Here is a 17,527-nt window from a genome sequence, read left to right on the forward strand (position 1 = left end):
CAACTCCAAACAAAAGGCTCCAGAGGGCATAAAAACCCACTCCCTACATGTGCTCGTCCCTTTTTTTTTTCTTCCAGAGCCATCTTTCTGTCTGGCTCTCCTCTTCAATGAACTGCAACCTTCTTTCTAAAGCAGTCGCCACGTTGTTTATTCCCAGCTTGGACTGAACCCTGATGAAGACTTTTCCTTCAACACACGAAAAATGATTCTATCTAGGCACGATTACTATAATAGAAAAGTCTTGTTGATCTACATATAATTCCCTCAGAGCTTTCTACTCTCTTCACTTCTAAGGTTTGCAAGAAACCACGTAAAACTGCAGGAGTGAAGTCAGTGGTGGGATTCAGACGGTTCTCACCAGTTTGGCAGAACTGATACCTAATTTTTTTTTTTTTTTGGAGTTCAGAGAACCGGCTCTGAAATGGCCAGACTAGCGTGCATTCATATGCCCCCAATCCCTTCCTTGCTGCAATCCGGCTTTGCAGCAAGCAAGATGGTTGGAAGCATGTGATTGCACACTAGTCTGGCATCTCAAAAAACCGGGGTTTTTTCCCCGCTCCTGGCAGCGAAAATCCTCCCCGTACGGGACACTGGTTTATTTTTCTCTCTGTTCCCTTTGGCTTTTCACTGCTGGACTGTTTAATGTGATGCAGAATGGGAAGGATCCACATTCTGCGTCAAGAAAACTTTAGAGAAAGCTAAACAGTCTGGCAGCGAAAATCCAGGAGTTGAGGGAAAAAACCCTTTTTTTTTAGACTCCACAGTAGCACGGATTCACATGCCTCCAATCCCCTTGCTTGCTGCAAAGCCAGATTGGAGGGATTGGAGCAAGCAAGGGATTGGAGGCATGTGAATGCACAATAGTCTGGCCATTTCAGAACTGGTCCTTAAGCAAAGGGAATGGTTCCCAGCCTACCCGATCACTGCAGGGTTTCATTTCCAAACACTCTTTGCACAGCCTCTGGACAAAACTCCGGGACTGAAAAAACAGCAACAGGAGCGAAGAGCTGGGATTATGCAGCAAATGTAAGCATGGAGAATAATACAAATAGCAATGTTTATCAAAAGAGAAGGCTGCAGCAATCTCCACTTGTCAAGGACTGCTTCTCAGGGACTTCCTAAATGGAACTTAGAAATACACATCTGTTTTTTGTTGTGAAAAACATGGCTAGGCTATGTAAGACATTGCACTACTTTCTCTAGGGGGCGAGAATGGACAAGATAGTGATATTATGTGAAGGGGGAATTTCAGAAATAGACAAATAACAGCCACTCATACTCCATGGGCACATCATACTGAGTGGATGAAAAGGGGGAGGGAGAAAATGAGAAAAGAAGAAGGCAGATGAAATGGCATGTCCTGGATTGGGACCAGTGGCGTAGCGTGGGGGGTGCAGGGGGGGCGGGCCGCACCGGGCGCAACATCTGGGGGGGGCGCACTCGCACTGAGCTGCTCAGGGAGCCCCAAGGGCTGCACAGAGTCAGCTTGGCTCCGCTCTCGAGCTGCTCTTTCTTGCAAAGCGAAACGAGTCCGGCAGGTGAGATGGGCGGCCACATAAACTGAATAAAATAAATAGAAGCGCCCAACTCTCCGCCCAGGCTCAGGCCAACCGCAAGCGCCCCGCAGGCGCCCCGGCAGGCTTGGCCGAGCGAAGATGGACCCGCCGGCCGGCTGGCCTAGCTTCGTGCACATGCGTGGCTTTATTTAGCGGGGCTCACGTGCGAGCTTGAATGCAGCGGCTCTTGCAGGTCGGAGCCCCGCCCAGCCGCCCTCGAGAGGGACCCGGAAGCATCCCGCATGCGCGCGACTCTTCTTGGAAAGTCTACGCCGCTGCGGGGCGCGTCTTTTCGGCGGTGCCATGACGTCACCGGGTTAGGGGGCGCAAATTGCCCCGGGTGCTGACAACCCACGCTACGCCACTGATTGGGACATGATTGCCATCCTGATCGACTGTAGTTTATTTCAGGCGGGTGGGGATATTGAATCTCCTGGCCTGTTACTGGAGATTACAAACATAGAAAAGGGGGGTCAGGAATCAAACTTTTAATCTTATTTTCTTTTGTAAATTGCAAGTGACTTTTAGTTTCATCTGTACCGTCGTCTGAAAACCACATAAAGGAAAAGACATTTTATTACAGTCGTGTTCTGTAGAGATTTTCCTCCTTTCAGCGTAGGAGCACATAACCACAACTATACATGGGCAGAGAGAATATACTTACATTTAGGAGGAGTGATAGGTTGAGTAGAATAGATCAACAACACTTCCGTTACTCATATGCAGGCATATTAAGAACGTCTTACTTACATATAGTCCATTTATTTTGGGTTGCAGCTGACTATGGATGCCAGTCTGGTCTATGCAGACATCAGATGTTCTGAAGATTCCTTATCCAGAAGAAGTGCAAATTCCGTTGTTGTTCAACAGGCCGGTAAGTTCACTAATTTCAGGACAGCCTCCCAGACTGAGAAAGGTGACATATTCTCTGAAATGCCTTCCATTTCATCCTTTTTATATATATACAGACTATAAGTAGAAGCCCACATAGCCAGTAGGGAGTAGGGATTAAGGGTGCAGATGAGGACCCAGATTTAAGTTGCTGCTTGGTTACAATGCTCCCTCAGTGACTTTGAGCCGGTAACAATATTTCCCAGCTTAATTTCTCTTTGAGAATCCATTACTATGCTGGTAACAGAGGGGAGGCCCATTATATATGCTGCATTGAGCTTGTAGAGAAACCCTGAGCTATAATGTAATAATGATCATTGTAACAGAAGCATGTACAATATCCAAAATATTGCACATAGGACTGGATCTGATTTGTTGCATCTTGTCATAGAGAAAACAGAAGGAAGCTCTTTGCATTGGATGTGTTTTGCTCCCAAGTAACTGTACAAAAGTTAATCACAGCTTGGAGGGCCTTGATGTTCCCAGTGACATTATACTATGAAGCTGTGGTATTATCATCAATTAGTAATTGGTTCAATTCAACACAAGAGAGATTATTGAATATTGAAGGATATGATTTGTTATATGGTTGGCATGCTTATTTATTGTATGATAAAAAAGTGGATAATGTTTTTAGGATAGATATATTAAGATATGCGCTGTTGCGAGTGTGGAAAAAATATCGTTATAACTTCAAAATTCCAATTTGGGCAATACCTAAACATGCGATAGAAAATATAAATGTGGGATTCAAGCATGATGTGACTACATATAGATTGGAAAGAAATGTCTGGCAATTAAAGCCATTTAATATTTTAAAAGAAGAAGATAGTACAAACTTGGTTTCAGTATGGGCAGTTACAAGCTAGATGGAAACAGGATCAGGAAACTGGTATTTCTATAGTAGATGAAAATTTGGTTAAAAAAATTAGAGATCAAGGTCCTGCACATATAAGAAGGATATATAATGCATTGATAGAATTAGATTCAGAAACAGAACTTGTTAAAGATTGTATGATAAAATGGACCCAGAATATTAAAGAACCAATAAGGATGGATACTTGGGAAACAATATGGGTCAGAAATGTAAAATTTACACAGGCACAAAATTTAAGAGAGAATTTTTATAAGATGTTTTATAGATGGCATTTAGATCCTAAGAAATTGGCATCTATGTATTCAAATTATCAGCCTAAATGCTGGAGGTGTGGTTGTGATGATGCAACGTATTATCATATATGGTGGACTTGTAAAAAAATAAAAGCTTTTTGGATTAAAATTTGGTGGAATATGCAGAAGATATTTAAGAAAAAGATAAAATTTTCTCCACAATTATTTTTGCTGGGTATTACCGTACTATTGACTCTACTGCTATAGAAACTAAATTGATGCTGAATTTAATAACGACAGCAAGACTTTTGGTTGCGCAATATTGGAAGGAGGAGGATTTGCCTACTATAGAAGAATGGACTTTAAAAGTTTTGAACCTGGCAGAAATGGCGAAAATCTCAGCATATTTGAAAGACCACTCGCAACAAAGATATATTTTGGAATGGAGAAGATGGATTGATTATATCCAGAATAAATATGGGACCAAAAATTTTCATTTAGCATTTGAATGAGTATTAGATTTAGAAGATTTGTTATTATTTAGTTATTTTTAAGGAGAGTTAAAGTGCGATAGGACTTAAAAGTGTTATTATAGTTAGTTTGCATATTATAGTTTAAGATTGTTAGGGTCAATACCCTGTATTTGCTTTGGGAAGTCGGGGGGGGGGGGAAGGAGAGGGAGGGGGAATTGGGTGGGGGGGATGGGTTTTTATGTTTTTTATGTTTAAAATGTATCTGTAAAACTCTTTAATAAAAAAAAACAACAACTTTGGTTACATTGTTCTGCCACGCGTGAAACGTGAAGGATGACTGGCAATGTGGCTGTATAAAAATCTTGCAGGAATGCAACAGGGACCAGGTATCAAGTACTACTTGAAGGGAGTGCTGTGTTTGTCAGTTTTGTGCTAAGAGATAGGCGCATTTTATTCTCCTGTGGTTTTACAGATAAAATTCTAAGAGCTGCCAGCCATCGCCTCTAAAAGTTTATGTGGGTTGGTTCTGAAAGTCTGTTCTTCACCCGCCCACGTCCACCTCTCGCAAAAACTTTGAACAAAAGGCAGTTCAGCAGGGATCGTCCTCTCTACCGTCCTCTGAGCCTAGGTTGTTCTTTTTTCTTTCATCTCTGTCAGTTCAACACTTGGTTCCCTGTGCCTTTCATTATCATTGTTTTACGTGCGTTCATTTATTTATTAAATTTATATACCGCCCATTATGTTGACCCGGAATTAGGGGACAGCATAGGAAGTATCAACTGTGAATATGTGCAGATGGCCCCGCTGTCTTTGGCCACTTGCAGAATCATGGATGCAGGGTCATGAAAAGACAGCAAGGAAAACACCCAATATCTTAACCCCCCCCCCGGGAATGTACAGTGTCTTAGGGAAACACCCCAAAGGGAACATTTTTAGCTACTTCAGCTTTCTCCCTCCTTATCTATAGTGTGCCAGCCTTACAGAGCAAAGTGTTTAGCTTATGTGTGTCAGCTTTGCTGGGTGAATTGCTTATATAATCAAAAAACTGTTCTGGGCCCAGTGCTCTTCAATGTCTTCATTAATGATTTGGATGAGGGGATAGATGGGGAACTCATCAAATTTGCAGACGACACCAAGTTGGCTGGAATAGCCAATACTCCAGAAGATAGGCTTAAGATACAGGAGGATCTGGATAGACTCGAACACTGGGCGCTATATAACAAAATGAAATTCAATGGTGAAAAAAGTAAGGTTCTACATTTAGGCAGGAAAAATCAAATGCATAGGTATAGTATAGGTGGTACCTTGCTCAATAGTAGTAACTGTGAGAGGGATCTCGGAGTCTTAGTAGACAATCACTTCAATATGAGCCAGCAGTGTGCTGCAGCTGCCAAAAAAGCCAACACAGTGCTAGGCTGCATTAACAGAGGGATAGAATCAAGATCAAGTGAAGTACTAATACCACTTTACAATGCTTTGGTAAGGCCACACCTGGAATACTGCATCCAGTTTTGGTCACCACGATGTAAAAAAGATGTCAAGACTCTAGAAAGGGTACAGAGAAGAGCAACAAAGATGATTAGGGGGCTGGAGGCTAAAACATATAGGGAACGGTTGCTGGAATTGGGTATGTGTAGTTTAATGAAGAGAAGGGTGAGGGGTGACATGATAGCAGTGTTCCAATATCTCAGGGGCTGCCACAAAGAAGAAGGAGTCAAGCTATTCTCCAAAGTACCTGAAAGCAGGACAAGAAGCAACGGATGGAAACTAGTCAAGGAGAGAAGCAACCTAGAACTAAGGAGAAACTTCCTGACAGTTAGAACAATTAACCAGTGGAACAACCTGCCTCCAGAAGCTGTGAATGTTCCAACACTGGAGGTTTTTAAGAAGAGACTGGACAGCCATTTGCCTGAAATGGTATAGGGTTTCTTGCCTGAGCAGGGGGTTGGACTAGATGACCTCCAAGGTCCCTTCCAACTTTATTATTATTATTATAAAAAGGTATAAAAATAGAGATTTTCTGACATTGGGGGCTTTTCTCTCTTTTAGAGGAGCCCGTCTTTGTTCAGCTGAATAATAATAATAATAATAATAACTTCTGGCTTTCTGTATTTTTTTTTATCAAGCAACATCTCAGAACCTGGTGATATTCAGGCATGTCTCCCAAAATACATTCACATTTTAGTTCAGAACTGTTTTGTGTTGTTGTTGTTTAAAAAAAATCAGTTTCAATGCATTTATTTCAAACTCTTTTGAAATCTCTAGTTCAAGCAACTTAACAGGTCATATTAGCAAAAACAAGAAACTACTAAGAAAAGTGGAACTGGAGAAAAAGTCATTTATTTAATCCAAGTAAGATTTAAAATTCTTTGTCCGACACAAATTGCAGTATAAGGAGCAAAATAATTTGGCATGTGTTGATTTTGAAATTGTAATATAGTGTGGTTATTTTTGTTATCTCATAATGGACTTTTGCTGTTTAATAGAGAGAGTTGAGATAGAATTTGGGTGAGATATGAAAGGAAAAGATGTTTGGTATAAGCTGTTAAGGTAAAAGATTATACCTGCTTGGAATGAAAGGGGAGGATTCTTTTCCTGTTTCCTTTTTCCTCTCTATTTTTTTTTCTTCGGACTTTTTAATTTATTCTGTAACTGTATAGGTTTTACTCGTATAATATAATCTTTAAGAAAATTATGGGGCAAAAAGAAATTTAAATGTAACCAGTTCCATTGTTTGGATATTTGTTTGTTTGTTTATGTTAATATATTTTATGTCCTTACAATTTACCACAATTAACATTTAAATTTAACTATAATTTCAACTGGGAATCAGTGAGCATCCTAAACCAAGCTAAGTTCCAAAACGCTAGGGCCGTGGTGGCGAACCTATGGCATGCGTGCCACAGGTGGCACGCAGAGCCCTCTCTATGGGCACGTGCGCCGTCACCCCAGTCCTATGCCTTCAGCTGGGTTTTATAAAACCTTTTCGCTTGAGGCCTCTGCCACCATGTGCAAGAAAAAAAAAGGTTCAATCAATCAATAAATCAATTTCAACTTCTCACAGGAAAAGAAAAGATCTCACAAAGTTGGAATTGATTGATTGAACTTTTTAGTCCCACCCAGTCTGCCGTTACTACTGCAGCCATGCCCACCCAATGGGCCACGCCCACCCAATGGGCCACGCCCATCCAGCACCCGGCAATACATAAGTGGGTTTTAGGTGGCAGTTTGGGCACTCAGTCTCTAAAAGGTTTGCCATCACTGCGCTAGGGAATTCCTGGAAGCCTGGCACTCAGACAAATCAGCCATCAACAGGTACGTAGATATAAACAACATTTGCACACCATTCAAAAGAGACAGTCAAAAAACTAAAAAGGAAGCATCATCTCCTCATCCAGCAATCAAGATCCAAATAAACAGGGATTAACAACAGGATTAATACCACACTAATAATCAAGCAATAAACAATACCCCAATTAAGGAACTACCAACTCAGATAAAAATCAAGCCCTAAACATCAGCTTGATCAAGAAACTAGCAAGAAGAGAACAACACTCCCACCAACACTAACAGGGCAAGCCATTGTATATAAACAGAGAGCAAATCCACTCCTTCCAGCACTGATGGTCTTACCTACTTCAGTAATGAAATGTCTGCAAGAAAATAACCAAACTCAGAGAGCACCAAGGACTCAACAGTTCAACCCTGAGCTGCAAATATTCTTTTCTATTGGTAACATTTGGATTAAACAAATTGGATTAAAAGCATTTAAAAAAAACGTAAACAATATAGGACAAAATGCAGTCTGCTGGGGAATATATTAAAATTCAGATAGCAACCATTCAAATCACTCGTAAATCACCCCGATTTAATACTGCAGGAAAATCCAAGGTTTTAAAACGACATTTTTATTAATTAAATAAAAAAAGCAAAAATTAAGAAAAGGGAAACAAATGCATATACATTATGTAATATAAGCCAAGTTTTTTACACAGATTGGGGTGAAAAAGGGGACAGAGTAGTAACAAAGAAGGCATGCCTCCAGGGTCCCACGGAGGGGGAAAACATTAAAATCTATCGAAACATCCTATAATACATATTTTTAAATGTGAGTGGCAAAATGACAGGGAGGAAGCTTATAACATTCAGAAAGGGAATGTGGTATAAGAAAGTGAAAGTTTACTTGGCAAAGGCTTGGAATATCACATGTGTCAAACAGAAGGTCAAGGAGAACATGCTGAGCTGAGAGAATCAATAAATTGCCTTTCTAATGTGACTTTGTTATTATTTACTAGAAGTGTCGGGTGATCTGCAAAATACATAAGATAATAGGCTCCTAACCACTTCCATTAGAGTAACATTCCAAATGTTTTGCTTGAATTTTGCAGTTCACCGAATATGCCCTCATTGGCATTGGATTGTTCTATGGCTTTCCTGCACTGGGAATGTTATCTTGATGGTGACTGTGATACTGATGGGGTTTCATGGTGAGTACTGTAGAAGGAGAGAGCATGATGAAGTAAGAATCAAATGTACTGAGCAGACACTCAAAGATTCAAGGATTAAAAGCATTCCTTCTCATAGAAGTGCAAATAGGCCCAGTTTTTTTTATAAACTACAGTGGAGCCAGCCTTCTAGCATCCATCAAAACTTACCTCCTCCCCATCCAGGTTAAGGAGAGTCCTATGTTGCATCAACAGAGAGATAGTATCAAGATCAAATGAAGTGATTATCATTTTATCCTGCATTAGTAAGACTATACCTAGAATACTGGGTCCAGTTTTGGGCACCACAATATAAAAAATATGTTGAGACCCTAGAAAGAGTGCAGAGAAGAGCAACAAAGATGATCGGGGGACTGGAGGCTAAAACGTACAATGAACAATTTCAGGAACTAGTATGTCTCATCTAAAAAAGAGACGTACTAGGTGACATGACAGTATTTTCCAATATCTGAGGGGCTGTCAAGAGAAGAGGGGGTTGACCTATTCTCCAAAGCACCTAAGGGCAGGACAATAAGTAATGGAGAGATCCAACCTAGAATTAAGGAGAAATTTCCTGACAGTGAGACAGTGGAACAACCTGCCTCCAGAAGTTGTGGGCTTCTTTGGAGGCTTTTAAGAACAGATTGCATAGCCATTTGTCTGGAATGATATAGGATCGCCTTCTTGAGCATGGGGTTGGACTAGAAGATCTTCAAAGTCCTTCCAACTCCGTTATTCTATCCTATTCTATTCTAAGATGAATTGATCCTGAGTGGCCACAGGTGGGAGAATCAGACAGGAATCAGTGACCCAATAAATCACATTGTTTACATTCAGTGACCAAGTCTCAAAGAAAACACAGCTGCCATTCTGACCCAGTAGGATAAGATAAATAATGAGAAGGCTATCGAGATGGGCTTATTAAAAATATTTACACCTTGTCTACCTCTTTATCTTTGTGTGCAGGCTTAATACATTTATGCTGCAGCTTCAAAGTGATTTGATTGCTTTCAGTGAGTTAGGTTTTGGCCACAGCAATGTAAAACGGGGCAATCCCATCTTAATTATTTGATGCTCCTTGCAGACAATCCTCTCGGCCTTTCTTCTGGTCCATCATCTTTTTCCTCAGGCACTCATCTTACTTAATAAAGAAGTCAGAAGAAAGCAAACAATTGCATAGTGTTTTGTAATCTCTCAGATCGTTTAATGAAGAAATTGCCCCAAGTGAAAATACTAAAGAGAGCCAGTTTGGTGTAGTGGTGAAGGCACCAGGCTAGAAGCTAAGAGACGGTGAGTTCTAGTTCTGCCTTCAACATGAAACCTAGATGGGTGATTTTGGGCCATTCACACTCTTTCGGCCCAACCCATGTCACAGTGTAATTGTTGCAGGGAAAATAGGAGAAGGAAGAAGTATTGTGTGCATTCACTGTCTTGGGTTATGTATGAAAACAATAAAGGCAGGATATTGATAAAATAATAAAATAAAGCTTGTGAGAGGCTATCAAAAAGTGCTAAATGGATCCCTAGTACTGGTTGAGTAGTATTATGAATCCCTGGGAGAATCCAGATGGGGCTCTCTCTCTTTATCCAGAATACAATATCTGTGATATTGTGCAGTTTTAATTATGTAACTATAATTTTGGCTTAATGTTTTATAGGCCTGGGCTGCAATTCCTCAACAGCGACAAACAGAAGCTCACAAAATCCAGAGGAAATGACTGGAATTTCAAATGCGCATCAATGCAATCAAGATGAAAATAAAACAAATAGCCAATTACAAGCACTCAGGACTTGTCTAAGGCAACATTTGTGTGAGGCTACAAATGCAACAACAGGTAATTCTTCATATTTTTAATTGAAATGTTCCTGTGACCCTTGTTATAATTTCTTAGACATTTTTATCCCCAAATATGTCTGTTTCCTGGGTTCCAAGATCACTGCAGATGAGGACTGTAGCCAAGAAATTAAAAGACGCTTGCTCCTCAGGAGGAAAGCCATGGCAAAACTAGACAGCACTCTAAAAAGCAGAGACATCACCCTGTCAACAAAAGTGTGTATAGTCAAGGCTATGGTCTTCCCAGTTGCAATGTATGGCAGTGAAAGTTGGACCATAAAAAAGGCTGAGCGCCAAAGAATTGAGGCCTTTGAACTATGGTGCTGGAGAAGACTCCTGCGAGTCCCTTGGACTGCAAGGCGATTAAACCGGTCAGTCCTAGAGGAGATCAACCCTGACTGCTCTTTAGAGGGCCAGATCCTGAAGCTAAAACTCAAATACTTTGGCCACCTAATGAGAAGGAAGGACTCACTGGAGAAGAGCCTAATGCTGGGAAAGATTGAGGGCAATAGAAGAAGGGGATGACAGAGAATGAGGTGGCTGGATGGAGTCACTGAAGCAGTAGGCGTGAGCTTAAATGGACTCCAGAAGATGGTAGAGGACAGGAACATTGTCCATAGGGTCGCGATGGGTTGGACACGACTTCGCAGCTAACAACAACAATGTCTATTATCTCTTATTACTGATTGATTGTTTAATTGCATTTCTGGGCTGCTCATCTCCCTCTAAGAGACATCATCATCCTTCTTTTCCCCCTGAACTCTAACAGCTCTTTTGTACATATCCGGCCCCTTTCTCAGAAGTGCACTCTATCTAGTCAGATAGAGTAGGATCCATTAACCTCTAGGCAGTGATAAACTGCTAAGTCTTGAGGGAGTCACGAAACACAGAAAGAGAAACAGAGAGAGGGAGAAAAACCTCATGGTTCTGTTGGTGCGGATCAGAGTCCAGGTTCTGAAGATGAAGTGGAAGAAATCTGCAGGGCTTACTTTGCCTTATGAGCCAGCAGTGTGCAGCAGCCGCCAAAAAAGCTAATACAATCCTGGGTTGCATAAACAGAGGCACAGAATCAAGATAACATGAAGCATTAGTACCGCTTTATAAAACCCTAGTAAGACCACACCTGGAATGTTGCAGCCAGTTTTGGTCACTATACTACAAAAAAGATGCTGAGACTTTGGAAAAAGTTCAGAGAAGAGCAACTAAAATGATCAAAGACTTGGAGACTAAAACATATGATGAACGGCTGCAGAACTTGGCTAGTCTAAAGAAAAGAAGAAACAGGAGCGACCTGATAACAGTATTCCAGTATTTGAGGGGCTGCCACAAAGATGAGGGCGCAAACTATTCTTCAGAGCACCAGAGGGCAGGACAAGAAACAATGGTTGGAAACTGACCAAAGAGAGAAGCAACCTGGAATTAAGGAGCAACTTCCTAACGAGGACAATTAACCAGTGGAACAGCTTGCTTTCAGAAGTTGTGGGTGCTCCATCCCTGGAGATTTTTAAGAGGAGACTGGACAGTCACCTGTCTGAAAGCACACTAACCCATGGACTTTAGACTCCTTCCTTGGACCTAGTGAAGCTGGCTCCCTGTTGTGACTTGGTGGTCTACTTTAACTCCTCACAGTTGCAAATAACCCCAGTGATTTCAGACTTGAGAATGCAAACCTATGCACAGATGGGGAAGGAAACATTCCCATAATGGAGAAATGGATCTTGAAATTAATGGAGCTGGGGGAGATAGCAAAATTGATTACTTCAATTAAAGTTAGCCGTTTGACTGCTTTTCTTTTTTACATGGGAACTACTTTTGGGCTTTGCGCTTGGTAAAGTGAAAAATGAAACCATGATATTGGGATCTGATAATGAGATATGTTTTGAATATAGAAATCTTGTATATTGTTGAAGTTTAACAGATATGCATTTTTACTGTAGGCTTTTATGCCTTCGTCTAATTTTAAAGTAGAGGAGGTTTTATTATAGATTTTTATTGTAGAAATATCTAGTAATATGTTTTTGGTAGTGAGAATACCAAGCATTTATGAGCTGCGAATTTTATGCAAATTAAGTGATTATGATATATATTGTTGCTGTTGTTAGTTGATTAGTGTGTATATTTTTATAATTTTGTTTCTTTTTTTGTTAATCTAAAATAAGAGTATATTGTATTAAGTTACTGCATCCACAATTAAGAGAGTTAGAAGTAACGTTTTTTAAATGTTATTTTTGGTGTGTATTTTTCTAATGTCACTTCTGAAACTCTCCCTGTTGTTCCCCTCCCCTACCTTTACTATTTTTGTTCTTTTATTTTAACCCTTTTATGAAATTTAATAACATTCTTTTAAAAAAGGAAATGCTAACCTATGCAAAGTCACCATAAAATTGATTGATTGAATGAATGAATGACCCTAACCCAGTAAAAATTATCATATTTTTAAATGGGATCCTCTCCTTAATTTTCAAAGTGACTTTAAGAGCTTGCACTATACGTATGGAGTTGGTTACAGACATACTTTTTAAGAAAAAGATTTATTTCCTTTCCTAGAGAATGGATCCTGCAGTGTGTGCCCTGTAACATGGGTTTCTTATGAGGACAAATGCTACTGGTTTTCTACTTCAATCCTGCCCTGGATGCAAAGCCACAAGGACTGTGAGGCAAAAAGAGCTCAGCTATTGGTGATTTCTAGTACAGGAGAGCAGGTAAAAGAATTTGTTGTGGGTGAAGAATCCCTAGCTTTCTTACTTTTTTTATTTTTAATTTTAAATAAAAAGATTTCAGTGGTTGGACTAGCATTTACCAGCAGGTTTCAGGCGATACTACAGGTGAAGTGGGATTAGCCATTAGCTATGCTGACTCAGGAATTCTGGGAGTTGAAGTCCATGAGTCATAAAAGAGCCGAGGTTGCCTACCCCAGGATTAGCCAAATGAATACATACAGGTAGAGCGGACTTTCTCACTTGGTTGTTTCTATTGATCTTACTTTGATGCTTAATAGCCATCTACTCCATCCTTTCCCCACTCAAGGATAAGCAGATGGGGCAAAATCCACCTGTTAGAGTTCCCCACCACATCAGAGGCGGAACTGGCAGAAAATAAGAGACCTGTTTTGGCAATTAATTCATTTGGATGAATTTAACACAATCTCAATAATAGGACACGGTTAGGGATTCCAGCAGCCAGCCTTGTAATGAAAATGAAATGATATTTTGTAGGAATTCATCCAGGACATCACAAAGAATAAGAATACGTGGATTGGGCTCAGATTCAAATCGCCAGAGAAGAAGTGGATGTGGGTCAATGGCTCACCATTAAACCAAACACCGTGAGTATTCCAATAGCCATGGAAGAAAACTTCTGTAATGTAGTGCTTCTTGTAGAATAAAGTAAAAAAGAGAGAGAAGTATATATAATATAAATACCTAGAGTCATTAAGGACTCTAGAAGCATCTTAAAGAGATTGTAAGATCAGCTTTCATTTCATCAGTGAAGGAACCACTTCAGTACAACTGGGAAAAACCCATGTCTAATACAGGATCCATGGCTTCATTTCATTATTTTGGGTTTTCTGCTGCTATTGGAAATTCTTTCCTGTATTCATTCATTTTGTATGCTGCTCAACTCCCAATTACTAGAGCAGTGGGTGGAGAAGGGCTCATAAATAAAAACACTTTTAAAAAATGTCCCAAAGATGCTTTTTTTTAAAAAAAAAAGGCAACTGGACTTTGTTTTTTTTAATCCTTGAAGATGTTTCACTTCTCACCCAAGAAGCTTCTTCCGTTCTGACTGAATGGTGGAAGATGGAAAGATTTATATTCCTTGCAGTCATCTGGTGATTAGCACTCTTTCTGAGAGTCATTGAGGCCACTTGGAGGTTTATCTGTGCATTCAGGGTCACCTGAATAGCGCAAATGGGAATAGAACTTCTTGAAATTGTTGAAAGGACAGTGTAGTAAACAGGAGATAGGTGGTGTCATATCCCACCCCCCTCTGCTGAGAGAGGCCTGTTCAATCTTAATGTAGATCACCTCTTTGACCCCTCTTTCAGACCAGACATCCTATCTGTCCTGAATGTGGACTTTGCTCTCTTCAAAAGAGTGAGCTTTCTCTTTCAAATGCAGATGGAATGCTAAATCTTGTCCTGACAGATTTGTTCTCCTAGGTCAGCGGTCGGCAACCTTGGCTCTTTTATGACTCGCGGACTTCAACTCCCAGAATTCCTGAGCTCGGGAATTCTGGGAGTTGAAGTCCGCGAGTCATAAAAGAGCCAAGGTTGCCTACCCCTGTCCTAGGTCATGGGTAGGCAACCTTGGCTCTTTTATGACTCGCGGACTTCAACTCTCAGGGAGAGGTTTCCAAGCTGAGCTGTGCTGGCTCAGGAATTCTGGGAGTTGAAGTCCACGAGTCATAAAAGAGCCAAGGTTGCCTACCCCTGTCCTAGGTTGTGCCATGCATTTCTTTGATTCTCCAAGGCTCTTGAAATAGTGCAAACAGCAACAAAGATGGTTAGGTGACTGGAGGCTAAAACATATAAAAAAAACAGTTGCTGGAATTGGGTATATTCTAGTCTAATGAAAAGAAGGACTAAGGGTGTCATGATATAGCATGTTCCAATATCTCAGGGGCTGCCACAAAGAAGAGGGAGTCAAGCTATTCTCCAAAGCGCCTGAAGGCAGGACAAGAAGCAACGGATGGAAACTAGTCAAGGAGAGAAGCAACCTAGAACTAAGAAGAAACTTCCTGACAGTTAGAACAATTAATCAGTGGAACAAAATGCCTCAAGAAGTTGTGAATGCTCCAACACTGGAAGTTGTTAACAAGAGATTGGACAGCCATTTGCCTGAAATGGTACAGGGTTTCCTACCTGAGCAGGGGTTTCCTACCTGAGCAGGGGGTTGGACTAGATGACCTCCAAGGTCCCTTCCAACTTCTTCTTCTTCTTCTTCTTCTTCTTCTTCTTCTTCTTCTTCTTCTTCTTCTTATTATTATTATTATTATTATTATTATTATTATTATTATTATTATTATTTCTGCTGGCATAGTCCCAGGTGGTCCAACTGCTATACAGGTAGTCCTTGATTTACAACAGTTCATTTTGCGACCATTCAAAGTTACAACAGCACTGAACAAAGTGCCTTTTGACCGTTTTTCACACACCATTACAGCATCCCCATGGTCATGTAATCAAAATTCAGCTACTTGGCAACTACTTCATATTTATGATGGTTGCAGTGAGCTGGAGCCATGTGATCAGCTTTTGCAACCCTCTGACAAGCAAAGTCAATGGAGAAACCAGATTCACTTAACCACCATGTTACTATTTTAACAACTGCAGTGATTCACTTAAGAACTGTGGCACAAGTCATAAAATGGGGCAAAACTCACTTAACAAATGTCTCACTTAACAACAGAAATTTTGGGCTCAATTGTTGTCGTAAGTTGAGGATTACCTATACTTCATTTCATTGTAGACAGTGCCTCTGTTCCAATTGGTACTAGAGGTAAAGAGGGTGGGGAATCTATTATTTGAGAACCATGGTAACCACTGTGTTGATGGATCACTTGGTAAACATCTGGACTTTATAACTTTCCAGGCCAATGTTATTTGTATGGCAAGATCAACCGGATCCAGAAACAAGTTCCAAACTCACAGTAACTTTTAATGATTTGAGAGCGCCAGTTTGATCTAGCGGTTAAGGCACCAGGTTAGACACCAGGAGACTGTGAGTTCTAGTCCCTCCTTAGACATGAAAGCCAGCTAGGTGACGTTGAGTCAGTTACACTCTCAGCCCAACTCACCACACAGGGTTGTTGTTGTGGGGAAAATAGGAAGCGGTAGGAGTACTGTATACGTTTACCACCTTGAGTTATCTATAAAAGAGCCTTGGTGGAGCAGTGGGCTAATGCCTCCTTAAGTAACACCAGCTGCCTGCAATTAGTGCAGGTTCGAGTCCCACCAGGCTCAAGGTTGACTCAGCCTTCCATCCTTCCGAGGTAGGTAAAATGAGGACCCAGATTGTTGGGGGCAATTAAGCTGACTTTGTAATAATGCCGCTTGGGGGGGGGGTGAAAGCCCTAATAATAAGCAGGCATATACATAGAATGAAGGCTATTGCTAAGCACATTGGTTTGTGCTTTAAATTGTAAGCCGCCCTGAGTCTTCAGAGAAGGGTGGGATATAAATGGGTTTAAAATAATAATAATAATAATAATAATAATAATAATAATAATAATAATAATAATAATAATAATAATAATAATAATAAATAATAATAATAATAATAATAATAATAAAGGCAGGATAAAAAAATTCTAATAATAATTGCTTCCTTAGTTTATTGCAGTTGCAACAACAAAGACTCTGATTTGCTAAATGTAATATATTTATGGAGGCCTCACCTTCCTACGTATTATCATTTTGCATGTGTTCGTGCACATTTGTGTGTGTTTGTGTATGCGTGTGTGTATATGTGCCTGTGTGTGTGTGAGAGAGAGAGAGAGAGAACGGGGGAAGACTGCAGAAGGCAGGTGTCTCTATTGATGAACAGGTGGCATTTGTTTACTGTTTCCCAAAGTGAAAGCGTTTTTCTCTTTCCCTTCACAGATCTCAACCCTTCATGGCTGACTGTGGTATTATAGGAAAAAAGGGAATTACGTCAGATATGTGCCTTACAGAGCTTTACTGGATTTGCCAGAAACCGTCTGTATTCATCTGAGGATTTGCATGCAGAATTTTTAAAAATATCCCCACTCCCCCCAATAACGTGGGCTGCCTTATTCAGCAATGGCTGTTTCACCCCGGAGCAAAGAGGTACCATCGGAGGAAAGAACTGCTAAATCCTGTTCAGTGGTGGGATTCAGCCAGTTCGCACCACTTCGGCAGAACCCGTAGCTAATTTTTTGTTGCCCGGGCCCAGGCTGGACTTCCGGAAGCGGCATCCACACAGAGAACCGGTTGTCCACATATTTGAATCCCACCCCTGAGCCTGTTGTAGACGAAAAAAGAAGCATGAAGAGAAGTGACTTTTAAATGAAGATGATTTTGTGGCGTCCCCAGCAAATACGTGAGCCCACAAAAAAGGCCCGTGAGCACACATGTTACTTTAAAAATAGAGTTCAATAGATGAAATAGAGTAAGTTATACTTGTATTTTTAAATACAGCATGTAAAAAAAATAAA

General features: G+C 40.6%; 1 protein-coding gene across 1 annotated transcript; it reads left to right on the plus strand.

Annotated features, from left to right (window-relative positions):
• The first annotated feature begins 2,337 nt into the window (after nt 1-2,337).
• Nucleotides 2,338-17,374, plus strand: LOC308664159 (killer cell lectin-like receptor subfamily B member 1B allele C). The gene is made up of 6 exons (XM_081321180.1): nt 2,338-2,430; nt 8,419-8,517; nt 10,173-10,349; nt 12,896-13,050; nt 13,564-13,673; nt 16,953-17,374. Exons 1-6 carry the CDS (start codon nt 2,340-2,342, stop codon nt 17,062-17,064), a joined length of 744 nt encoding a protein of 247 aa, XP_081177306.1. The 5' UTR covers nt 2,338-2,339; the 3' UTR covers nt 17,065-17,374.
• Nucleotides 17,375-17,527: the final 153 nt, after the last annotated feature.

This window comes from Vipera berus (assembly GCF_964194415.1).
Source record: "Vipera berus genome assembly, chromosome: 2".
NCBI lineage: Eukaryota > Metazoa > Chordata > Lepidosauria > Squamata > Viperidae > Vipera > Vipera berus.